The 27,611-nt window shown below is 35.6% G+C and overlaps 1 protein-coding gene across 1 annotated transcript in view; it reads left to right on the forward strand.

Moving 5' to 3' along the window:
• The first annotated feature begins 17,037 nt into the window (after window positions 1-17,037).
• LOC138702157 (uncharacterized) overlaps window positions 17,038-27,611 on the forward strand; it is a 51,188-nt gene continuing 40,614 nt past the window's right edge. The window contains exon 1 of the mRNA XM_069829764.1: window positions 17,038-18,927. Within this exon, the coding sequence (XP_069685865.1) occupies window positions 17,056-18,927 (1,872 nt within the window). The 5' untranslated portion in view covers window positions 17,038-17,055. The remainder of the gene's footprint in view (window positions 18,928-27,611) is intronic.

Consider the following 27,611-nt stretch of genomic DNA (forward strand, 5'->3'; position numbering starts at 1 on the left):
CAGTAAATGTCTTAGAAAGCATAGTGAACTTCTTCCACACACAACCTGTGACTTACTGAAAGCACGACGGGGTTGCAAATAGGGGGAGGGAAAAAGTACATGGCGGGGAGGAAGAAGGCAGGTACTGCACTGTGAGTAGCCAATAATAATTACCTACTCTACTGTCCGGATGAGAGAGGAGTTACTGTATTTATCCAAAGCCTTCTGTGTACCTATATCTATTTCTAAGCGAAATCCTCGTAATGCGATAACATTTCAAATCGATAGTGACTTCGACTCGGCATTTCTTTTGCATTTTCATTGGTGTATTAATATAAATTATTATTATTATTATTATTATTATTATTATTATTATTATTATTATTATTATTCAGTACTTATTGCTAGAATAATAATAGTTATAATTTACTTAAAATGGTATTCAAACAAGAAAAAACACGAATTGATATTGTAATAGTAATATACGTTACAAGAACGGTATGTTGACGTTTTCATGTTCGAGGAAAAGATTGAAAAAGCGAAACGTAGTTGATCTTTTTTTTTAATTTCCGAGAACATGAAAACAAACATACCGCTCGTGTATCGTACATTATTTTGTGCGAAGATCGTTTATTACATACCTGAAAGACGAATTTATAATTAGTTGCAATGAAATCTCCATGTTGGTTTCTGTTTAATGACGCCAACTTCGGAACACCAAAATATCTTTCTTCAACATTGTTGCTATAAAATGTTTTCTGTGTTTACTATACTCCAGCAGGCCGTGATATACGTCTGTCTTTTTTTTTTCCCCCAGTCTATAAATGCGAACTTAAAACAAACGGTAAGGTTATGTAATGATTTATTTTTCATTTTAATATTTTAACAATATTATTTATATAACATATTGCAGTAATAACATCGGCATCTGGAATCTTGTTGAATTTTTCACGGCTTCCTTAATGTTACTTGTATCAGGAATGCAATAAGTTTCGTGGAGTAGTAGACTTTACTTAATTTTTTTAATATTTAAAAAACAATAATTAACATTGCAATTTAGGTGAAATTGCAGTGGTAAGTTTCCAATTTATAATTATTACTATGTTAAACGTCTCTAAAAATAATATGTTAAAAGCCTAAAGCAGTAAAATGAATGTGGCGCTTAAGCGGTAAGAAGAGGGAAATTGTTATGTGTGTTACGTTGGGAATACTGAATGTGGTATTTCACACTTACCGCGTATTGGTTCTGTGCGGAAAACAAGCAAATACGCACGATCTCGCACAAAAGAAATTACAATTTAGTTCAATAATTATCAACAAGTATGTTGTTGTTGTTGTTTAGTAAATTGTCCGAAGTCAGGTTTGAACGTCATAAGTAACAGCAATAAGGCATCCCTCATGAGGCAACTAGTCAGGAGATAATGGGGTAGGGTGGCCAGTTCCTTTCCCCTTAAATGCATACATCGTCGATTAGCTACATATTACACTAATCAGACTTCAGATGTATACAAAAATTGTTCGTCCTCTGACACATATCATCAAGTGAAATGTACTGCCTGATAATAGATGTACATATTAATCAGAAGTATAATAAGTATAATAAAATAAATATGTCAACATTGATACGTGCGTAATGAATGGGATACCCACTCATTGAGACAACCCCACATACCCCTGGGGGTACGCGTACCGTTGATTGAATATCACCGCTCTATCCAAAGTTGTTGCTTGCTGATCGCAGGGAAGTTGCTGTGCATGCTATATCTGAGTAAGTGACCATTGCCTTTCTACTATATCGACAGAACATTGTGTAGGTACATCATTTTATTTTTACTAACATTTTTAATATTAACCTGTCTATACCTTTAGAGAACCGGAAACACAGTTTCCTATCCCCTTCCACGACTGTAGTTCGATGATACTGGCGTAAAACAAAAACAAATCACTCTACTAGGTATAGGAAGGAAGAAAAGTAGTTCATTCATTTACGTAAACTAGGAAATATCGCGATTTTGAGTTTGATAATTTTCATTAGGTTTTTGATTAATCAAAGTACAGTACTGTATTAAGAATAAGTGTTTTTACTCACGAACTGAGTTATCCATGCGAACGTATTCATTATGCAGTGTATATTATACTGTCTACAGCACATTAGCGTACAATATAGAGAAAGAAGTTAAATTGAAAAATAATCATAATATGAAAATTTAAACACAATTTTGAAAATGGTGGCCGTTCATTTCGATACAGGCTTCAGTTCTTTTCTGCATATTATCGCACTATAGATTATTGCATCTAATTCCAATTACCAGTTTCGTCCTTCGTACTAGTAACTCATGTTGAAATAATTCTGTACCTACTCTACGTACTGTAAATTCAATCTTCACTTCTGCCCGACCCGAAAATATAAAATTACTCAGACATGCTATCTACTGTCCGTCCAAGGGGTTTTATCGTAGGGTTGTAGAAAGGGGGGAAATCACGTGACAGTTAATTACTTAACGAGGCCCTTTTATTTAAATTAAATTAAACAGGTGTATAATATTATGTAGACGTCCAATTCCTAACAGAAATTAATGTTTTCAGAAAAGAGCTAAGACAGCCCAGCTTTTATAGAGGGGCGAGCAGAAGCAGGTGGGGGAAATCGGGATGCGACGTAGGCAAACGGACAGTATCTGTGCGAAAATATGATTCAATATTGAAAGCTCTTTCGTCACTGGAAAACGCGAACATATTTCTGGAACGTACTATACTCAGTATCTCAGTACTGCTTACTATCTGCGGTCTTGGTTCTGTGTGGAGTTGGAACTTCATTAGTAGAAGTGTGTGGGAGTGAAGTACATTCAAAAACTCAGGTACAATAAAAATTGAAGTAAAAATAAAATGATGTCCCTGTATATAGTAAGACATTCCATACAAGGATACCAACCTACAACGCTAACACCGGTGTGGACCAAGGCTGACGTAAGCAAAATGTTGATATGTAAATAAGTAACACTCGAATTGTATATAAAAAGAATTTTTTGTAAGATTTCATCCTACTTTTCGCTACCTAAGATGTCATAAATATGAAAATCCTTCCTTTTTTTATCTTCCTTGGTTACTATCTCCAACTTATTTGCAGTCTTCCTGTACTTTGCAGGGAATTTGACTGAATTTAACTTTAGTCTGAATAAATTCTTTCCACACTATCCGTACTGAAATTTTAAGTAGGCAAGAGCTGACGAAGTTTGCCTCCCTTCCAACACAGTTAAGGAAGTAATATATCATAAAAACAGCATCCTTCCGACTTCATCCAATATCTGTGACCCAGATCTGTTCCCCTGATCCACAATCAATGTCGAACACAAAAAAAATCACAGAAGAAGCGTCATATTAAAGCCAAAATACAGAAGAAAAATATGAAGACGTGCGTATGTACCGGGTGAGTCACGAGCGCCTTATTATACCGGGACATCACTTTTTACATTTTTATTGTACCTGCTTTTCTGAATGTACTTGACTCCCACCCCTTGCAGTAACGTTCTTGCACCAGTCAGCCACACAAATTTACGGCCGCTGTTGCATTCGAAGTCTGTTAGCAATGAAGTAAACAGTACAGAGTATAGTGTGTTTCAGAAATATGGTTGTGTTTTCCATAGAAGGAAGAGCCTATATTATTGAAGCTTATTTCCAGGGGCAGGTATTTATGGAGATTAATTTTATCGTTTGTGTTTTTTAATATTGCTGTCAGCGGAGATTGTTGGTGATTGATTTGTACTCTTGTTGGATATTAATGGAAATTTTGGAAAATACAATTATTTTGAAATTGGAGTATTAAATCAGTATGAATATTACTTTCCAAATAATTAATATTAAAGGTTCATTGGATTCTGGTAAAGGTTCGGTATGGCCAATAGATAATATTTGTTGGATTGAGACTGTATTTAGCATACATTCATTAAAAACGAAAAAAAAAAAAAACTTGCAGCCCTAAAAAAATTATTACTTTCAAATTATTAGTGAAATGTTGAATTCTCCGTTTTTTGAGTTCACTAATGTAATCAGAACACCTGAAATATCACGTAATGTAGCCTACTTGAATGTGCAACAAATTCAAATGAAAAAAAGTCCGAAAAAAGAACTCAGAATATGAAATTCGCTATAAAACGACACTATAATAATAATTCGCAAATGTGTTCATATTTCGCTATTAGAACTCTATTTCGCGATTTGTCGTGATTGTTTTATCCGCATATTATTAATCAGAATCACTTAATTCGTAAAGATTAGTAAAAATCTATTGTATATCTATTATGTCGTTATTTTTGAGATCTCCGTAAACACCTGGCCCTGCTTATTTCGCACAGGTACGGTGTGTAGCATGACTGAATAACTTTATTTGTGTTGACTGAGCAGAAGTGAAAATTAGAGTTACCAAAAGTACGGCAATATGGTGAATAAAGTAGCCAATATATAATGAATAAAACCGCCTGAAGAGTTGAGTTTGTGAAAAAAAAATGTTGCTACTCTACCGTATTTTGATAAAATACCGTAAAAGTAATTATCAAACTGAAAATCCTAATATCGTATTTCCCTGTAACATAAATGGATACACTGCTTTTCTCTCCTCCTATAGCTAGTAAAATGATTTGTTTACATATTGCACTAGTAACATCAAACTCCTGTAATGGAAGGGGGTAACAGTGTTTCCGAGTATAGCCAGGTTAATGTTAAAAATGTTGGTAAATATAAAGTGATGTCCCTGTATATTGTGCAATTCCTCACATTCATATTCGTTCAGTAATCATTGTTTTTTATTGGTTATTTTACGACGGTTTACCAACTGCTATGGTTACCTAGCGTATGAGTGAGATGAAGGTGATAATCAGGCTTCGAGACTTTGGACCCGATACAATAAGTTTACTGTGCACGCACTATAGATTGTTGACTCGCTGCAGGTAGATAGAGATGTGTTGAGGTAACAACGTTGCCATTTAGAGTAGAGTACGGTAGTATGGGGAAACACACATATGTACATTCTGAAAGTAAATATACATTACACAATGAAAATGTCAAGAGAATATGAAAAGCATTTATTCTCCTGTCCCTTATAAGCATTTGTGATTAATTAAACACAGTGTTAATGGTGAAAATAAACATGTATCAATTTTAATATCTTGATCTATCCTATTGGTCGTATTTAGAAATTGCAGTTACAGTACCAATTGCAATGTACTACAAGATACATTTTCAGTGTCTCAAACATAATTCTTTTTCGGTTATCTGTCAAAGTTTATACTGAAGAAAGCTGCGCTCTACGTCGCATGACGTGATAGGAGCAAAACGAAAAAACCTAACATCATTGCAGTCTCTAAGAGACAGTCCTTTATTCTCGGGTGACTCTATGTCCACTAATTTGCTGTTTATGTTACACAATGTTCCATATCCGTTATTTTTACATAAAAGTGATTTCAACTTCTGTTTTACAAGTTCAGTAACCGGTGTACTTGGTGTCTCATTAATTCTCTGCATCATTTTCTAAATTAATTTGAGGGCTTCCGGCATCTCTTGCTCTGACTTCTCTAACCGTGTAATACTTTCAGACACAGTGTGTATGAAAACCAAATGATTCCTCAGAACCTTCAAATCCAGAGCGTTTTCCTTTGCGTATTTGTTGGCATTCATTCTACAGTACCCTCACCCACTGTAGCCTACGCTTTACCACTATACTCAGTACGCCGTTATGCGGATTTCCCACTGAACTGCTCTATCGGGTCCGAAGTCTCGAAGCCTGGTGATAATGCTAGCGAGATGAGTCCAGGGTCGAGAGCCGAAAGTTACCCAGCATTTGCTATTAATGGGTTGAGGGAAAACCCCGGAAAAAACCTAAACCAGGTAACTTGTCCCGACCAGGATTTGAATCCCGCTCGTTTCGCAGTCAGACATGCTAACCTTTACGCCAAAGCGATGGAAAATAATCATATCTGAAATGCAAAAAGGAACAATTCGCTAATGCATTCAGTTTTTTAAAAGGCATAGTCAATAATGGTAAGAACATGGGTTCGATTCTCATATCATGCATATTGTTTTAATGTTGGAACCACACAATATTCCAGAGATGTTTCATTATTGATTCTACGCAGGGGTGGATACAGTTGGCTCCACTGGGTCATTATGTGATTAGTCTTTACTATTCATTATATAATACCGAACCCTTCTTGCATCGCCTGGAATGCAAGAACAGGCGGATAGAAAGGGAGAGACAAACACGGATCGCATTTGTGCTGTACTTACGGAATTCATTTACCTTAAATATGGCTTTCAGATATAAAGGGATATTCAATTACTCACTCACTCACTCAGTCACTCACTCACTCACTCACTCATTTATGTAGTTATTGATTGATTGATTTATTTATTTACTTATTTATTTACTTCTTCATTCATTCACTTATTCATACATTTATTTATTCATTCATTTACTTATTAACTTATTTATTTATTATTTATTTACTTATTTATTTATTTATGTAGTTATTGATTTATTAATTAATTCATTCATTCATTCATTCATTTATTCTTACATTCATTCATTCATTCATACATTTATTCATTTCTTCATTCATTTATTTATTCATTCATTCACTTATTTATTTATTCATTTATTTATTTTATTCACTTCTTAATGTATTTATTTCTCCATTCATTCATTCATTCATTCATTCATTCATTCATTCATTCATCCATTCATCCATTCATTCATTTAATGTTTCATTCACTCATTTCTTCATTCATTCATCATTTCATTTCAGTCATTTATTTCTTCATTCATTCATCAATTCATTTATTTCTTCATTCATTCATCAATTCATATATTTCTTCATTCATTTATCCATTCATTCATTTATTTCTTCATTCATTCATCTATTCATTCATTTATTTCTTCATTCATTCATCCATTCATTTATTCATTTATTTCTTCATTCATTCACCCATTCATTCATCAATTCATTCATTCATTTCTTCATTCATTCATCCATTCATTCATCAATTCATTTATTCATTTATTTCTTCATTCATTCATTTATTTCTTCATTCATTCATCCATTCATTCATTTATTTCTTCATTCATTCATCCATTCATTTATTTCTTCATTCATCCATTCATTCATTTCTTCATCCATCCATTCATTCATTTCTTCATCCATCCATTCATTCATTTCTTCATCCATCCATTCATTCATTTCTTCATCCATCCATTCATTCATTTCTTCATTCATTCATTTATTTCTTCATTCATTCATCCAACCATTCATTCATTCATTCATTCATTCATTCATTCATTTCTTCATTCATTTATTTTCTCATTCATTCATTTATTTATTTCTTCATTTATTTATTTATTTACTTATTTATTTGTTTATTTATTTAAAAAGGTAAAGGTATCCCCGTAACATGCCATGAAGGCACTTGGGGGGCATGGAGGTAGAGCCCCATGCTTTCCATGACCTCGGCACTAGAATGAGGTGGTGTGGTCGGTACCACGCTCTGACCGCCTTTTACCCCCGGGAAAGACCCGGTACTCAATTTTATAGAAGGCTGAGTGAACCTTGGGGCCGTTCTGAAAGTTTGGCAACGAGAAAAAATCCTGTCACCACCTGGGATCGAACCCCGGACCTTCCAGTCCGTAGCCAGCTGCTCTACCAACTGAGCTACCCGGCCGCCTGTTTATTGTTTATTTATTTACTTATTTATTTATATATTTATTTACTTCTTTGTTTATTTATTTATTTATATTTATTTAATTATATATCTATCTAGTTATTTATCTTTTATTTATTCATTTATTTATTTATTTACTTCTTCGTTCATTTATTTATTTCTCCATTCATTCATTCATTCATTCATTTTTTCATTCATTTTTTCATTCGTTCATTCATTCATTCATTATTTATTTAAATTGTTATTTATTTATTTATTTATTTATTTATTTATTTATTTATTTATTTATTTATTTATTTATTTATTTATTTATTTATTCATCACCAGAAATACAAATACAATAGTACAAATAGAACAATCACACTATAAAAAAGTCAAGGACACATAAATATACACACGTTGCAGGCAAACTTTAAATGAGTGATTAAGTATCATAATTAATTATATGGTATTTAATTAACAAACATAAACAAGAAACATGTAATTTTAATCTGGAATAAAAAACACAAATCAATACTTCAAGCAATACATAAAAATCATTGAATACGACAAAATGTTCTAATTAATTTTGAATTGAGATAAAGTCGGCAGTCTCTGACGTAATCAAGTAAAAAATGCCAGACGCGAAGATCTACAGTCGGCTAAGGCGCTTGCATTCTAAGCAAGTAAAATAGAGTGAAATGTGCCTGACGACTAAGCTACGCACAGTGGAAGTGGGCTTCCTAGAAGTGATGTTACGTCTTTTCTAGTCGGGAATAAACCAGTTCATTTCTTACGTGCCACCAAATGAATTACGGAAATGAGACGAGTTCTATTGTGTTTATTTGAGGAAATGTCATGCTGTCGCTCTTTGCTACAAGCATAGTAAGGAATACTCTTGTCTCTGTATTCTAAGGTAAGTCACTGCATTGTATGCAACTTAATAATACAGGGACATCAGTTTATTTTTACCAACATTTTTAACATTAACCTGGCTATACTCGGAAACACTGTTGCCCCCTTCCATTACAGGAGTTTGATGTTACTAGTGCAATATGTAAACAAATCATTTTACTAGCTATAGGAGGAGAGAAAAGTAGTGTATCCATTTATGTTGTAGGGAAATAAGATATTACGATTTTCAGTTTTATCATCACTTTTATGGAATTTATCAAAATACAGTAGAGTAGTAACATTTTTTTTTCAAAAACTCAACTTTTCAGGCGGCTATGTTCATTATGTAATGTCTATTTTATTTAGCATAATTAATTATTGTTGTTAACATACAATATAGAGAGAGCATTTAAATTGAGGGGGTCATAAGTAAAGGGCTGTAAGTGCACTTAAGTTACTTTTGAGAAAATGGGGGTTAAATATTTAAGCTTTCGTAAAATCGGTGAAATTTTTATTTAAATTTTAATGTGTGATGAGATTAAAATATCCCTTTGCCACTAAAATTTTAGATACTTTAGCTTACACTGGATGCACTTAACTCATGTTATTACAAATGTCACTGGCATTCCTTTGCTTCTAGCCACCTCAATTCATAATAAGCTAATCTGAATTTTTAAACAAGTTGCTGAAAATGGTTGCCGTTCATTACAATGTAGGCTTCAATTCTTTACGCATATTATTAAAAACATTTTGAAGCATATTCTCTGAAATTGAATTTATCGTTTCTTGAATATAATTTTTTAGTACGATATTATTAATATAGGTTCTTTCTTCTATAGAAAACGCAACCATATTTCTGAAACACACTATACACTGCAGTGTTTACTTCACTGCTTGAAGACTTTGAATGCAACAGCGGCCGTAAGTTTGTGTGTCTGACGGGAGCAAGGACATTAGTGAAGGGGTGGGAGTGAAGTACATTCAGAAATGCAGGTACAATAAAAATGCAAGTAAAAATAAAATGATGTCCCTGTATAAACAGTAGAGATGGGCTAAACTGTTATTTTTTTTATACAGTTTCAAGTGAAACTGTTTCGACAAAGAAACTGTTCCAAAATTACAGTTCCAAAAAAAACAGTTTCGTAAGAGGCATCTGTAGAGTTGTTGCGATAGATTTCAGTTCACTGATAGAGGTAGCGTACCTGTTTCAAACGGCCATGTTCTGTGTTACAGATTGGGCAAGAAATCCCAACAAACTTCTGAGAAATTCTAATGACAACTGCGACATGTTGAAGCAAGGAATTCCCAAATTTTGAGATTTTCATTGTTCATTGGCGTACATCTCAAATCACATTTTGTAAGTTCGTGTGTAACTTTCACAGCATGATATATTTAACATAACATTTACGTTTCAGAAAATTATATACAATAATTGGTTGAAATTCGTAGACAATTTCAATGTTTGTTACCGGTACAATACTTGTAGCCTACATTTTTACGACACCCATTCCAAGTCTTCTAGGTTATGTTGCACAAATATACGTGCTTGAAAGTTGAAATTACAGTAACCGATTCCTCATATTCGACAAACACAAATACAATTTTTAGTACCTATTTTAAGGTAATTGTCAGTGAGGGAACCATATACTGAAGTTTTCCCGCATTATTTAACTTATAATAGTATAAACAATATTTAGTGTACGTCTAAATATATGATTAGGCCTATGTAATACTGTATTTCTTTATCTGTACCCAATAATTATTTTCGCGGTATTAATTAATATTGTTAATGGGGAGGGAATGAAAGAGATTAGTTAAATTCAATTTCGCGGCCTACGAGATCGATGTATCGTTTTCAAGCAGAGGTCGAAAGTAGCGCCAGCAAAGGTCGTAGCCAAAGAGTTAGATACTATCTAACTCGTTGCTCGTAGCATGTAACGTTTTACATTATGTTACATGAAACTGTTTTATGAACCTGTTACAAAGAACAAGATGTTTCGTGGAACCAAAGAGTATAGAAAGCAACTTTAATCTGTTTGGAACAGTTGGAACAGGTTGGTACACGAAACAGTTTCATTTCGAAACAGTTTCATTTTTGTAACAGTTTCAAAATAGCAGTTCCAGAATATTCGTCCCATCTCTAATGAACAGTGTCTGTCTTGATGGTATAAAATACTACAGATACTACGCATTCTGCGAGGTGGACTTGTGATGTAAGTCAGTGGTTACCAACTTCTGAATTTGTCGAACCCCTTCAAACTCATATTCCATTTTGTATGTATGCATGTATTTATTCACACTGCAAATGGTATATACCCGGTGGCAGTGGTAACTAATTACACTCAATAATGACAAACAATAAACACGATTAATAAAAAATGGAATTAATAATAAATTAATAATAATACTAATAATAATAATAATAATAATAATAATAATAATAATTAACACTAACAATAATAATAATAATAATAATAATAATAATACCTGGCAGAAACAGTAACAAATATAAATGATACTCGGGAGGAAATTAAACACAGAATAAATATGGGAAATGCCTGTTATTATTCGGTTGAGAAGCTTTTATCATCCATCTGTTGTCAAAAAATGTAAAAATTAGAATTTATAACACAGTTATATTACCGGTTGTTCTTTATGGTTGTGAAACTTGGATTCTCACTTTGAGAGAGGAACAGAGGTTAAGGGTGTTTGAGAATAAGGTTCTTAGAAAAATATTTGGGGTTAAGAGGGATGAAGTTACAGGAGAATGGAGAAAGTTACACAACACAGAACTGCACGCATTGTATTCTTCACCTGACATAATTAGGAACCTTAAATCCAGACGTTTGAGATGAGCAGGGCATGTAGCACGTATGGGCGAATCCAGAAATGCACAGAGAGTGTTAGTTGGTAGGCCTGGGGAGGCCGAGACGTAGATGGAAAGGTAATATTAAAATGGATTTGAGGGAGGTGTGATATGATGATAGAGACTGGATTAATCTTGCTCAGGTTAGGGACCAATGCCGGGCTTATGTGAGAGCGGCAATGAACTTCCGGGTTCGTTAAAAGCCAGTAAGTAAGTAATAATAATAACAACAAGGAGCATCCTAAATTAAATTAAGCATGATCACTTAAAATAACATTTAGAGTAAATCTAATTTGTAAACTAAGTTCGAACTAAAACCCACGAGTATGATATGTTCATATCTGCACAAGTACCTTTCAACACTATACTCATTTCGCTGGAAACTCACTCACTGCACTGGAACTAAGACACATTTCACTGATACTATCCTGATTTCACTAACACTTCAAAAACATTTCACTGTTCAATACTTTGCACTGCCACTATAAACTATAAAGCTTCACTGACAGAAACACACTTCACTGACACAACACACTTCACTGACACAACACACTTCACTGACACAACACACTTCACTGACACAACACACTTCACTGACACAACACACTTCCTCACTGATAGAACCCTTCAATTAACAAGATATCAATTACACTCTTTAAATAGTGTGTATAATATACTACCGTCCATTAGTAAAGTCCTTAAGTCTGTTTTTAAATACATTTTCGGTTATTGGTAAAGTTTTTAGTAAGTAAAGTTTTTAGTAAGTAAAAACCCTTAAGTAAGTGACGGACCGCCAAATTATTTTGCAAAATATGGGCTGATAATCATGTTTCTACTTATTAAATATTTGTATAATTTACTAAACTGAACATTTTTAATAAATTTAGAGCGACACTAAATTTAAGTTTTTGCTTCTGAATACAATCTGAAAATGGAAAATACATGTACCGTAAGTAAAGCCATTAATTTCAAAGGGTTATGCTTTGAGATATTTCAAACAAAAAAGTTTAATACAATTTTGTTCGTTTTTTGCTTCCTTGTTTTATATGAAGTATTTCATAGCGTGTCTTGGGAAAGCCTTTGATTTAATTCCCAATATGCTCAGTCAATTTAAGAGAGCAGTGTATTATGATAATAAATGATTGAAAGAATTTTAATTTTGTCTCTTAAATGATTGTATAAGGTCGCAGTACTGTTTCAAAAGACTTACCTTCTAAAAATTCCATTCTATTTCATTCCATTCTATTAAGCATTGTGTTGGTGTACATCACACGTATTGGAAATTAGTTTACTACCTGGCATCGAACTGCTCACCTTCTAACTGACCGTGGAATTAGAGAACAGCTCTCCACAGACTGCCTAATCACTCTGAGTTAGGATGAGTTTTCCACTTTTTAATAGATAAAATTATGCAATCATTTGAGCGAAAGTAAACAAAACATCTGGAATGTCTTTCCTACAAATAGCGCATAACCTATCCCTTCGAAGTTTCATTATTTGGACTGGTCTTTAACAAATTCACAGGATGATAACTTAAAAAGTATTGTAACTTTATTACAAAACAAGAATGTAATTTTATTGTTTCACAATAGTCACTTTCTATAATTTAGTTTAAATACTCCCGTCAACAATGGGATTTCCACTCCACAAAGTAACACAGTATTCGTTATTACACTCCACAGACGAAAATGACAATTTACTTGGATTATTGAGAACAACAATGAACTGTTAATCTTAACTAATGTTCACAAAGCACTATCTACAAAACAGAACTCAGAGTTCTCAGTTCACAGTTCGTTTGCCTTGGCTAGTTCCTATGAGAATATTAAAGATATATTTGTATTAATTTGTCCTACAGAATAATATCTGTAATATTGACAATTAATATTTGAGGAAAAAATTCGCTCCGGCAGTTGACACTAGACATACACGTCAACATATATGCCTAACTTGGAGTCAGGCCACAAAGGGAAACATTGAAGGAGGAAGGTTCGGTCCGGCGCTGTGGATTGAATTCGGCGTAGCTCAGTGGTCAGAGCGCTTGGTACGTAGAACCAAGGACCCGGGTTAGATCCCCGGCGCCGGAGCGAATTTTTCTCCTCAAATATTAATTGGCTAGTTCCTCTAGCTCAGTCACTCGAGTTCACAGTATCTCGAACCCCAGACCTTTAGAGACAATCCACTGAACTTCGAACTCAGGTCCCCGAACTGCGGTCCACTGCACTCAAACTCAGGACTTCCGGCCCCCACAGTTACGGACACAACTCAAGTCGAACTCCGGTCTCGAAGCTGGCTTCACTGCTACACTGACTGGCTGACCAAAAACTGACGACTGCCACTGCAACTAACTAACTCAGTCGTATTTTATAACTAAACCATAGTTTCCGGAAAGTACGATTTCGCGAACAATCTTCAGATGCCTAGAAGATGGCACTTCTCGAATTCTCTGGATTTCTCCCCTCAGTCGCAGGCACATTACTTCCCCTCTCTGCCGCGGTCGCCGTCTCTCCTCTCCTCTCTACGCCACAGCACATGCCCCAGGAAGCAGATGCGCGCGCAACTTCATTTGCCGCGCCGAGCTACTGCTGACCTTGCCCTCCTTCTGCCGGTCGCGAGATAGTATCCCAGCTGTCATAGTATTTAAATATGGAATCTTTGAGGTTTTCACTGGCATTTTTCTTCACTCTGTAGCTACTACCACAATTAATTTGTCGATCTATTTTTGAGACACTCTGTATACGATATTCGCGTTATTCAATGTCGTGGCAAAGCTTCTATCACTGTAATGTCTTCACAGAACGGAAATTGTATTCAATTTATTGACACAGGAACGTTTATACGGAAAAGTGGAAAACAAATCGAAATTATCACGTTGAATAGTCCATGATACAACAGTTCAATTATTCTATGTTAAAAACATTCGCGTATTTTTGAGAAAAGTAATTAAATAACCAAGAGTATCCTGCTGATCCCGGAATTTCCTTTTATAATTGGTTGTTTAACGACGCTTTATCATCTCCAAAGTTATATAAAATCATTAGAAATGTACGATGCTATTTTTCGAGATAAGATCTAAGATTCGCCAGGAGATCAGCTGCCTATCACCCTACAGTTGAAAAAAAACTAGGAAATAAACCAAAACAGGTAATAGCTAAATTGAACTCACGCCCAAGTGAAGTCTCAAAACAAGAGTTCAAATCTTTAATCCTAAACTACATCATATTTTGTGCAATGAACATAGTGTATGTGTACGTCCAGAAATTTAATAGTAAAGATGCGCTTGTAAGAATTTTGCTAAATAGCGAAATAGTTTCAGTAAACATCCCTTTGGACATCTACAAAAGCAATACAAACATAGATAAATACTTTCATTATTTGACTTGTACTTTCACAGTTTTGGGTATTAATAAAGATAAAGATAGCCTATTGTGTGCCATGAAGGGCAAAGGTCTCCTTAAATAAGGCAAAGCTCTACTTGTCTAACATGGTGAGCTAGTTCACGTTAGACGTGATAGTTAAGTCTAGGAACTTGAATTTCTTTAACAATGATTTTCTCACTGACTTTCAAAACTTCCTGTCTATCCACAAATGTCTCTCGAGTAGTTTCCACTTTCTTCTGTCTCTTGCCTCTCTGGACCATTGTTGACCTCCCTGTTCTTATATACCAATAAATCATTATTTTTTTCTCTTGTACTTTCACAGTTTTGAGTATTAATAAAGAGCTGGATAAGAAATCACAAAGGTCTCACCCTCTCGGAATGGATAGACGCCCTTAAAATGGTAGGCTATGTCGCTCCGGTCCGAGCTGTACCGGATAGAAGTCGGGATGGTGCCCGCTGTAGGCGCTGTCTCAGCGAGATTGAAACTCTTCCCCATATCCTTGGCTTCTGCCAATATAGTGAGGCCTTTCGCAACATCCGTCACCATGCTGTCCGTTCTATGCTGGCCGAGGCACTGAAGGAGGTAGGGTTTACAGTCCATCAAGAGGTGCAGGGACTAGCCACACAAGGAAGTGTTCGGCGAATTGATATCATTGCCATTAAGAACAACTCGGCATACATTCTCGATCCCACCATCAGATTTGAGACACATGCAGATCAACCGCATGAGGTGGACAGTGAAAAGAAATGGATCTATGAACCAACAATCCCGTTCTATAAGGATAAATATAGCCTGTCCCACATTGATGTAATAGGTCTGATGGTGGGAGCACGAGGTACCATACCCTCCTTCTTTGCTAACAAATGTAAAAACCTGGGCCTAACACACAGCATTGTGAAGGAAATAGCCATTAGTGCCCTCAAAGGATCGGTTCGGATATTGAGAAATCACTTGTATGGAGGTGATAATGGAAATTTCAAGTTATCTTAACCGATGGCTGTTGATTAGTTTAGATACCAATTCCAGTAAATCCGTACTATTATTTTTCTCGCGGTATATGGCATTCAAATCATTCTAACCTATCTGGTGATATTTTTTCCCCCCTTTCTTAACTGTAAATTAGCACAAACGCTACTTAGGTCTAAATTTTTCTGACATTTTTTATATTCGATTCCCTAACCGTTTCAAATGCATATAATTTTACCTTTCAGGTTTGTTTCCAAATTATAATTATGTAATACGCTTTGTCAGGTCTGGCAACCTTTTATTAAGGGAAGCTAAATTTATATTATTATAAAGATAGCCTATTGTGTGCCATGAAGGGCAAAGACCTCCTTAAATAAGGGAAAGCTCTACGTACCTAACATGGTGAGCTAGTTCACGTTAGACGTGATATTTAAGTCTAGGAACTTGAATGTCTTTAACAATGATTCTCTCACTGCCTTTCACAACTTCCTGTCTATACACAAATGTCTCTCGAGTAGTTTCCACATTCTCCTGTCTCTTGCCTCTCTGGACCATTGCTGACCTGCCTGTTCTCATATACCAATAAATCAATCATTATTTCTGTCTCTTGTACTTTCCCAGTTTTGAGTATTGATAAAGATAAAGATAAAGATAGCCTATTGTGTCCCATGAAGGGCAAAGGCCTCCTTAAATCAGGGAAAGATCTACTTGCCTAACATGGCGAGCTAGTTCAAGTTAGACGTGATATTTAAGTCTAGGAACTTGAATGTCTTTAACAATGATTCTCTCATGCCTTTCACAACTTCCTGTCTATGCACAAATGTCTCTCGAGTAGTATCCACTATCTTCTGTCTCTTGCCTCTCTGGACCATTGCTGACCTGCCTGTTCTCATATACCAATAAATCAATCATTATTTCTGTCTCTTGTACTTTCACAGTTTTGAGTATTAATAAAGATAAAGATAAAGATAGCCTATTGTGTCCCATGAAGGGCAAAGGCCTCCTTAAATAAGGAAAAGCTCTGCTTGCCTAACATGGTGAGCTAGTTCACGTTAGAAGTGATATTTAAGCCTAGGAACTTGAATGTCTTTAACAATGATTTTTTCACTGCCTTTCACAACTTCCTGTCTATGCACAAATGTCTCTCGAGTATTTTCCACATTCTTCTGTTTCTTGCCCCTCTGGACCATTGCTGACCTGCCTCTTCTTTTATATCAATAAATCAATTATTATTTTTCTGTCTCGTAGCACCAGTCATGAGGCTCAAACTGGTACTGCCACTCTTGATGACGCCGGCTGCCATATTTTGGTTGTACCTGGTAATACAACCGTTCACATCCACGTCTTCATGTCCAGCGGGATGCAGTTGTAATGGATTTTTCATGATTGCAACTTGTAACTTTTCATCTTTGCAAGAATTCCCGGAATCATTGGCCGGCAGTATGGCGAGCCTTTTCATCCGTGAGCAGAGGAAAACTTTAGAAAAGAACATCTTCAACAATGGAATGTCTCGACTTGACACATTGAACCTGAAGGATTGTGCCATAGTGAACATCGAGCCAGGAGCGTTTAACGGATTGACTTCATTGAGAAATCTATTACTGAGCTTTAACTCAGTGAGAGAGTTGATATATGGAGTCTTCCAGAACTTGACGAATCTTGAAAGTCTGTATATAGATGATAATGAAATTGAATTTTTGGAACCTGGTGTGTTTTTCAGTCTACATAAATTAAAATTTCTGAAATTGTCATATAATAGGATACGCAGAATTTCTATCAGTGTGTTTCTAAGTTCAACACCAAAACAAGAAGAATTTCCAGGCACAACACAGTTTGAAAGCACCTTTGAGATGAAAGAAGAGGTTTATGTTCCAAATGACATAAATCTTACATCATCGACTTCATCAAAATTGGGTGAGAACATATTAAATGCTAATATATCTTCTCATGTGAAGACAATTCCACTCCGTACCTTATATCTGTACGGTAATCCACTCGAATGTGACTGTCAACTTTTCCAAATCTGGCAGTGGTGTCACTATGACAACATAGAAACTATAGACACTATAGAAGGTTTCCCTGTGTGTAATTCTCCAGATGAGGTGTCAGGATTATGCTGGGAAGTGTTCAGTCACTCAAGATGCTCAGCTGGGAAAATATCTTTCAACAATGATTATCAGAATACAGGCCTAACACGTTGCGAAGATGAATCTTTTACCACTGAGGAACAGCGTCAGGGAGTGTTCCTTTTCATCGCGGAATATTTCTTCCCCATAATGATATTCCTGTACACAATCGGAGTGTTGGGTAACCTGATACTTCTAGTTATCATATTATCCAGTAAGCAAACTCGCACGTTACCAAACATGTATATCTTGAATCTCATCGTGTGTGATCTACTGAACTTGTTGATGCGATTTCCGATGACATCAACGAGAATTGTGTCCATTATAGCGAATAATTACCAGTTATTAATAACGGTCAGATTCGTGACCTGCCTTGCAACATTTCTACCAGTGTATGCTGTATGTACCTTGTCCCTTCAAAGGTATTACGTGACAACACACCCTTTCAACAGACGTGCACCGTCACGTCCCAATTGGACACAGGCAGTGACCATCTTATGCTGTGTGTGGATTCTCTCAGGTATATTAGCAGTGCCTGAAACACTCTCAAGTCTCCAGAACGACAGAGGAGACGTCAAGAAGTCATGCACACATAGATTCTACCATTCGTGCAAGCTCAACATCTTCAATTTCCTGACTGTGTTTGTGTTACCTTTTTTGATCACAACGTGGTCATACGCTACCATCGCTTGCCATTTGATGCGCAGTCAAATCAAGTCAGAACTATCTGTTTCGACGCATACTGGCCGCAAGAAATCTGCGAAGATAGTACTGGGCCTTATTTTTGTGTTTATGTTGAGTTACGCACCTATTTGCATCTTGAATATCTACCACGAATTTTCACCGCCAGATTTTACTGTGAACTTAATTTCGTACGCGTTGCACTTCATTTATATCTGTCTGTTCACATTCAACTCCTGTCTCAATCCTGTGGCACTCTTTGTAACTAGCCGTGCCTTCAAATCCCAACTAAAAGAATTTATTCAGTGTTACGTCAATAAGATTAGATCGTTACGATCTGCTGAACAAAATGTCTGTGAAATTTAATTATTTCTTATAAGGTAATTTTATTTTATGTTGTGAAATACCATGTTTTCTAAGACTGATAGTAATCTAGTTATGTTTCCATTTCGACTGAACGTGAATACCAATTACTAAAAATTGTATTATTTTTAGTCCTACAGAATATAATATATCTGTTATGGTAACAATTAATATTTGAGGAGAAAAATTCGCTCCGGCGCCGGGGATCGAACCCGGGTCCTTGGTTCTACGTAGCAAGCGCTCTCACCATTGAGCTACGCTGAAGTCCAATCCACAGCACCGGATCGAACTCCCCTCCTCCAATGTTATTTCCCTTTGTGGCCTGACTCCAAGTTGGGCATGTATGTTGACGTTTGTAAGCTTACAAATAAATAAGTTTAGTAGTCTAATAAATATTTTAGCCTCGAAAATTTTTATGCTCTAGTTTCCGAAATAAATGACTGTTAACGGGTGGTCTGAATCACCCTGTATAATGGGAGTTGACTTGAATATAATGTCAACATATATGCTCAACTTGGAGTCACGCCACTAAGGGAAATAATACTTGAGGAGTGGAGTTCGATCCTCTGCTGTGGATTGCACTTCGGCGTAGCTCAATGGTGAGAGCGCTTGGTACGTAGAACCAAGGACCCGGGTTCGATCCCCGGCGCCGGAGCGAATTTTTCTCCTCAAATATTAAGTGAATACCATTGTCAATGACCTTGCAACCAACACATACCGTATATATTATTTTAATGTACCGAAGTACATATGATATTTCCATGCAGATATTCTGCGTCATCATACGATGAAAGAGTAATGGAACGGAGAAAAATTCTCTCCGGGGCCGGGATTTGTGGCTTAGTGGATAAAGCATCAGCAGGTAGAGCTGAAAACCCGGGTTCAAATCCCGGCGCCGGAGAGAATTTTTCTCCGTTCAATTACTCTTTTATCCTAACACATACCGTCTTAAACGCATACCATATTACTATGATGTACCGAAGTACATATGATATTACCGTGCAGGAATTCTGCGTTGTCATATGATGTAGGATGGGTGGAGCGTAGATATAAGACGGCGTTCATTCCGTCGGATCCCGGTCACTTAGTCACTCGTAATGAGTGCACCTCTGCACAAAGTGTGTTGGACATTGTGCCACTCTCACACATCTGTGACGCAGTGCATGGGGGTTGGCCACTAAAGGGAAACTGAGAGAATAGAATAGAATAGAATAGAATAGAATAGAATAGAATAGAATAGAATAGAATGTTCTATTTTCGCTGGCAGAATTAAGGCCATAAGGCCTTCTCTTCCACTCAACCAGCCTTAATCAACACAATACATATTTAAATTACGAATATTTACACTACACTTAAAAGATTTTTTTTATTTTATTGGGTTATTTTACGACGCTGTATCAATATCTAGGTTATTTGGCGTCTGAATGAAATGAAGGTGATAATGCCGGTGAAATGAGTCCGGGGTCCAGCACCGAAAGTTACCCAGCATTTGCTCGTATTGGGTTGAGGGAAAACCCCGGAAAAAACCTCAATCAGGTAACTTGCCCCGACCGGGATTCGAACCCGGACCACCTGGTTTCGCGGCCTGACGCGCTGACCGTTACTCCACAGGTGTGGACCACATAAAAGATTATCCAGCAATATTCTTCAGTCAAGTTTTAACGGCTAGTAGGCTACGTATTTATTTAAATTTAGGTAAACCTATAAGATAAGCCTAATTTATGAGCTAATTTAATTCAATCAATTATAATTAATTTGAGATAGCTAGTAAAATGATGTAAATTAATTTAATATAAGTTTACTAGAACTTAAGGGGACACTCAACTTAAAAATTGCAGAAAAAGTGTAATAGAAATTAAAAATTAAATTTCTACACTAATTTACGTGACAGAACTAAATCAATAAGCAGAATTCTTCCCCTATTCATTGAGAAGTCACAGTGAAATGCAAAAAGCCAAAAATAAAAAATGATAATTAAAAATGATATTTCAGTTAATGATTGAATTAAAATTGAAATATTTTTTATTTTGAAAAGTATTGGATCTAATGAGCTGAGATTTTGCATGTTACTTTCCATGCGTATATTAAACTTTTTCTCCAAATTTGAAAAAGATTGGTCAAATAGGAAAAAAGTTCCAAAATATAGTTGAGTGTCCCCTTAAACTAAGAGGATTCAATCCGGCATCGGAACTGGAATCCGGTGTGGCTTAGTGGATAAAGCGACAGCACGTAGACCTGAAAACCCGGGTTCGAGTCCTGGTGCCGGAGAAAATTTTTCTCCGCTCCACCCATCCTTCACTCTATCAAATGTTTTATATAAAATAATTTTTCATCTCGAAAATTAAGCAAAAACGAGAAAAATTGTATTAGTTTTTTTATTTGAAATATCTCAAAGAATAAACCCCCTTAAATTAATGACATTACTTAAGGCTCACCCTGTACATGAACTATGCAGGTGACAGGACGGACGTTATTAAGAGTCATAAGTCTGTCTTGCTCTGGCAGTCTGCGGGCTGCGTATGAATTGAGTAGATGGCTCGTCCCGAGGGATGAAAACGTCGCCTGTGTTGTCACTCACAGACTCACGCGGTACATGTAGCTAATGCGACTGACTTCACATGCAGCAACACACTGGCCAGAGTTACAGCGTCACGGCTTCGTATTCATATTGTCCCGGGATGAAGTCCTCTAGGCGGTCAAGTATTACTGTACATTCTAGCACACTAACGACATGTGAAAAGGTGAATCTTGTTTTTGATGTGCTAATTAATGCTTAGGCCTATATTCAAACAAAACCTTCTGTATTTGTGGCTTTAATCCCATCTTCTACTACTGTTCCGTCTCTCAAATTCTACTAATCTTTTCTTCTTCTTCTTCTTCTTCTTCTTCTTCTTCTTCTTCTTCTTCTTCTTCCTTTATCCTCCCACTTCTCCTAATTCTGCCATTTCTATCCCTTCATTGCCTGTACAACAATATTTATCTGTACTACTTTATATTCTCTTACTTCTCCTATAATAATTATCTTCATTTCTTCTTACATTGTTCTTTTCTCCTTACTCCCATTCCATATTTTTTCCTTTGTCTCCTTTCTTCCTTATTTCTTTTATAGCATTCCCTCTTCCCCTTTCTTTTCATCTGCTCCTTCTCTGTTTGTCTTCTTCCACTCATATACACTACGGGTCAAAAGTTTTCGATCAGCTATGAAAACAACTGTACACTTTATTTCAATGTACAAACATATAGGAAAAACTAAATAGACCAACAAAATAAATATTTTCTCTTTCTAGCATTATGTGTGTATTTATTTATTTATTTAGTTATTTATTTATTTATTTTTTATTTGTTTATTTATTTAATTATTTACTTATTTACTTACTTACTTATTTACTTATTTATTTATTTAATTTATTTATTTATTTATTTACACTGCAAGTGGGCATGCATCCGGTGGTACTGGTATACATATTCATATCCATATTCATATTCTTCATTTGCCTGAAGGTACAAGAATACAAGAGGCCTCGTCAATATAATTATATAAAAAACAATGTGTCAATATTTAAAATATTAAAAGAGTAAAAAATAATAAAATTTAACTAAAACACTACATCATTTTCAAAAACTTCATTCATATTATAAAAGGGATTATTTTGTAGCCATCTCTTAATCTGAAATTTAAATTGTTTTTCATTAAGTGCCTTTATATTTGTAGGTAACTTATGTTATTACATACTTTTAATGCAGTAATTACATAGCTTGATTGTGTTTTTTGCAACCTGACATGTGGTACATTTAATTGATCGTTATTTCTTGTTTCATAGCGATGCAGATCTACTATACTTGTATAATTAGTAATATTCTTGTTTACATACATTAAAAGTTAAAAAATATATAGATTGTAGACTGTCATAATCTTTTCATTTTTGAAAACAGATCTACATGATAGTCTGGGTGGTGACATTGTTATAATACGAACTGCCTTTTTCTGCAGTAACAGAATGTTTGGAAGGTCAGAACTATTTCCATATAAAAGTAATCCATATCTAATAACACTTTCAAATAGTGCATAATAAACTTGTTTTAAATAATGTTTGGGAATCTTGTACATGATACTTCTCAAGAGATAAATTACTCTAGAAATTCTTTTACATACATAACTCACATGGCTGTTCCGCCTTAGTTTAGGATCCAAATACATACCCAGCATCTTTACAGATTCATTTATCACATTATTTTGGATTTGTTTCAAACTTAGAGTTAACACAATATAAACAATACACAAGACAATAAGAATACACAATACAATTTAACATAATAATTACAATTAATAATAATACATAAAATAACCTAATTAATAAGTGAACCTAATTTTACAATACAACCTACATATGTATAGGCCCTACACAAGTTTTACATTGGTACTGATAATAATCTTTCACTTTACTTTCATCTCACTCACTGTAGTGGCACTATGACGTATTTCACTGACACTTTAGAACACATTTCACTGACACTATAGAACACATTTCATTGACGCTATAAATTATCACTGATCGGAACTGTTCACTGCACTGTAAAACCATAACTTCACTGACTCACCTCGCTTCAGTGATACAACAGTTCAAATAAGACAAATACTTACACCCTTATGCATACTTATAAACAGAACTACATTTAAAATAAACATTTTTAGTCTAAGGCCCTCTTACAAGCTATTTTTAAATAATTTACAATTCAAACCAAGGGAGTAAATCGTCAGGCTAAATAAATACATGTCACCTTAAAAAATTAAATGTTAAATGTCACCTTAATTTTAATTTGCACTTTATACACAACTTTTTAAGTTATTCTTGAATCTCCTTAAGGAAGGACAGCCCTCAAAGACCGCTGCAGGTAGGTCATTCCAACCATTTATAGCTCTATTTAAAAATGAGAATTTACCTACATCCGTTTTCTGTTTCCTACATTTGATTTTAAAATCTTGATCCTTCCTACCATAGTACGTTGGCTTCTATAACTGAGCCGTTATGTCTACCCATGCTTTCTGACCCAGATATGATAGAATTTTTAAAACGAAATTCCTGTTTTAACCACAAATTCATAGTTGTGATAGGTGATCGAAAACTTTTGACTGGTAATGTATTACTCAGAGAGGCCAATCAGCATAACTAATTTTATAAGCAACTTAGGCTCCCTCATGTTCATAGTGGGGGGTGGTGACGTCATTGGGTGTGGTCAGACACTTTGAATGGTTCGTGGCCTAACTAATAACATTAAAATTCGGCTTATACTGGGTGTTCAGCTCAAAGTGTGTCATGGCTCGCTGTATGCCGTCATGTGGCTAGTCGATGAGCCTAGAGAATTCAATCTTCCTACACTTCCGCAGAGGTGTATTACTTATATGCCAGAGAAGTTGCCTAGCAAGTACGGCGTTCATTCTGAAGAGTACTTACCGATACGTACGGTAACGCCGGTAGCGGCAGGAATGTGAACTGTTTCGAAACGTGTATTGAGGTGAGTTTTTTCTTACTGTCGGGATATGGGGAGAGGGTTAAGACGATTACTTACGTATTTGTTGACATTAACTTGGACGGTCAACATGGACACGGAGCATTTGATTTGTGTTGTGGAATGTTGCCGTACGCAATCGATGATAACAAATACCCTGCGTACGACTTGCCCGCGCAAAACACAGTTCGAAAGAGATTATGGTAGCACACAGACCGTACAGACCGACATCTGTTGCTACGACGTTCAAGTTATACCGTACACGTTCTCAAGTTCAGATTGAACGCCTTGAATAATAGGCAACTTCTCTGACACAAAAGCTGAAACTTGTTTCAAATCGCTGACTCATCAACAGTGACGTCATGACACACTTTGAAATGAACATCCAGTATTGTTGTTACATTAACCCTCAAACGGAGTTGTGACTGTTTTATGACATAAGTGGAGTTGTGGGGTCAAAAACGATACCACTACAAAATGAGGTAAAATTTCAATTTTGTTTATATTTTAAGATGGTCTAATATGAATGTAATTATTATTAAGTTTGTTTACATAAATTAAGGACATATATCTAATATGAGTAATTGTGCAAGACATTGAAAAACCAACAGATCATAACATAATGTAATTTCAAAAACTGTATGACGTTTTTTGAGCTACTTTAAAATTATTGTAAAAGATAAAGTTCCATTTTATCAAAATTTTCTATATAACCATCACGTTAAAATGTAGTAAACACATTAAAATTGTCAGTCTGTTTGCATACGTTGCTGTCAAGCTGGATTTCCTTTATTCTCCACATTCTCTACATGTAACTTATCGGCAGGCCTGGCAAACTGGACGGTCACAACTAACACAGTACTGGTTTGTCTTTTTCTCTTTTGAACGAGGACATAGTGCGCAACGTTTTCTTTTCGATTTGTCGTGTGTTCCTCCCTTCCTTGGCAGAGATTCCTCCAAAATCCTGGAAACAATCATTCTGAGTTCCTTTGGGAGTCGGTCATTTACAAGCCTTTCATGTAGGTATGGCTCTGTAAGTTGTCTTCCTAACGTTTTCAGGAATTCAAAGTGGGAAATGGGTTTATAGTTCATGAATGATATCTGTATTATATAAGATTTGAAACCAGCATCTCATCTACATAGGCATAAGAACATATTATAGCACGCCTAAGATTTTTCAACTATTTTGTGAAAAATATACGACACTGCTGCACATGGATCATTTTCCTTCCTTGTTGCTCGTGTTGCAAAATCATCAAAACGCAAGCAACATATCAAAATGTATCCTCGCCTGACAGAAAGAATGGCACGGAAAATATCTCTTCCAGTACCATCAGTTGCAAACATGGATTCGAGACTTTCATGGTTTGATTTGAAAACTGCTGTGTAATATTGGAACCCGAAAAGTGCCCTCAGCTCTACCGCATTAGTGTCTCTCAATTCTGTACGAGTTTTATCAGAAAAATTTGCTCTGTAGGAACTAATTTTCTCATTCGTGTGTATAACGATTTCTGTAATCAGTTTTCTGTAAATAAACATTCCCATATCTGTAAAGGATTGCACGAATTCCCTAAACATTTAGCTTTTCCTTTCAATGTAGGAACTTTCATTACAATATTGTGTGCTGGTGGTCTTCTGTTTCTATTAGGTTCGGTAGCCGATCATTTGCATGCATTGTTACCATGAAACACCATTTGGTTGGTTTACATCTTCATCCACTCCATCCGAGTCGTAATCTTGTACTGAATCCGTCTCATGTTCAGAATTATAGTCCAGTTCATTTTCGACTTCACATCACTGGCATCACTGCCTTCACTTTCATCTACAATACTGTTTACAAAGCGTGGGAAACCAGAATCGAACACTGATACACTTTTACGCGTATTAGTAGCCATATTCCACTATGGAAACTCGTTGATTGTACATTGACAAGGTGCAGATACACAACTGAAGTTGTGGGGTCGAAAAGGATACCGCTCAATATTTTAGCTATTACTGGACATAAATAACAGTACCTGCTGGTCAAAGACACAGCCAATGGATTAAGCTTGACGAAAGGAAAAGGTACACAAAAGATTTAGAGAAAGAAACCAATGGTTAAGGAATGTCAGGGATATACAATTTTCCTGGTATCGAAAAAGGCCCCACAACTCCGTTTGAGGGTTAAACGTATATATATATATATATGTACTACGTGAATGACCACAAATAATATCAGAAAATGCAGGTTCTAAATTTCTAAAATTTTACAAGGAAATAAACTCACACGTGAACAAAAATTACAATGTACCATAACAAGACCTATTAGAACTTAAGTAGCTGATAAAAGCATAAAAAAAGTCACAAACAACTTTTAAAAACCAGTTTTATCAGAGTACCTACTTACTTACTTACTTACTTACTCACTGGCTTTTAACGAACCCGTGGATTCATTGCCGCCCTCACATAAGCCCGCCATTGGTCCCTATCCTGAGCAAGATTAAACCAGTCTCTATCATCATATCCCACCTCCCTCAAATCCATTTTAATATTATCCTCCGATCTACGTCTCGGCCTCCCTAAAGGCCTTTTTCCCTCCGGCCTCCAAACTAACACACTATATGCATTTCTGGATTCGCCCATACGTGCTACCTGCCCTGCCTACCTCAAACGTCTGGATTTAATGTTCCTAATTATGTCAGGTGAAGAATACAATGCGTGCAGTTCTGTGTTGTGTAACTTTCTCCATTCTCCTGTAACTTCATCCCTATTAGCCCCAAATATTTTCCTAAGCACCTTATTCTCAAACACCCTTAACCTATGTTCCTCTCTCAAAGAGAGAGTCCAAGTTTCACAACCATAAAGAACAACCGATAATATAACTGTTTTATAAATTCTAACTTTCAGATTTTTGGACAGCAGACTGGATGATAAAAGCTTCTCAACCGAATAATAACAGGCATTTCCCATATTCATTCTGTGTTTAATTTCCTCCCGAGTATCATTTATATTTGTTACTGTTGCTCCAAGATATTTGAACTTCTCCACCTCTTCAGAAGATAAATTTACAATTTTTATATTTCCATTTCGTACAATATTCTCGTCACGAGACATAATCATATACTTTGTCTTTTCGGGATTTACTTCCAAACCTATCTCTTTACTTGCTTCCACTAAAATTCCCG

This window comes from Periplaneta americana, chromosome 6 (genome assembly GCF_040183065.1).
Source record: "Periplaneta americana isolate PAMFEO1 chromosome 6, P.americana_PAMFEO1_priV1, whole genome shotgun sequence".
Taxonomy (NCBI): Eukaryota; Metazoa; Arthropoda; class Insecta; order Blattodea; family Blattidae; genus Periplaneta; species Periplaneta americana.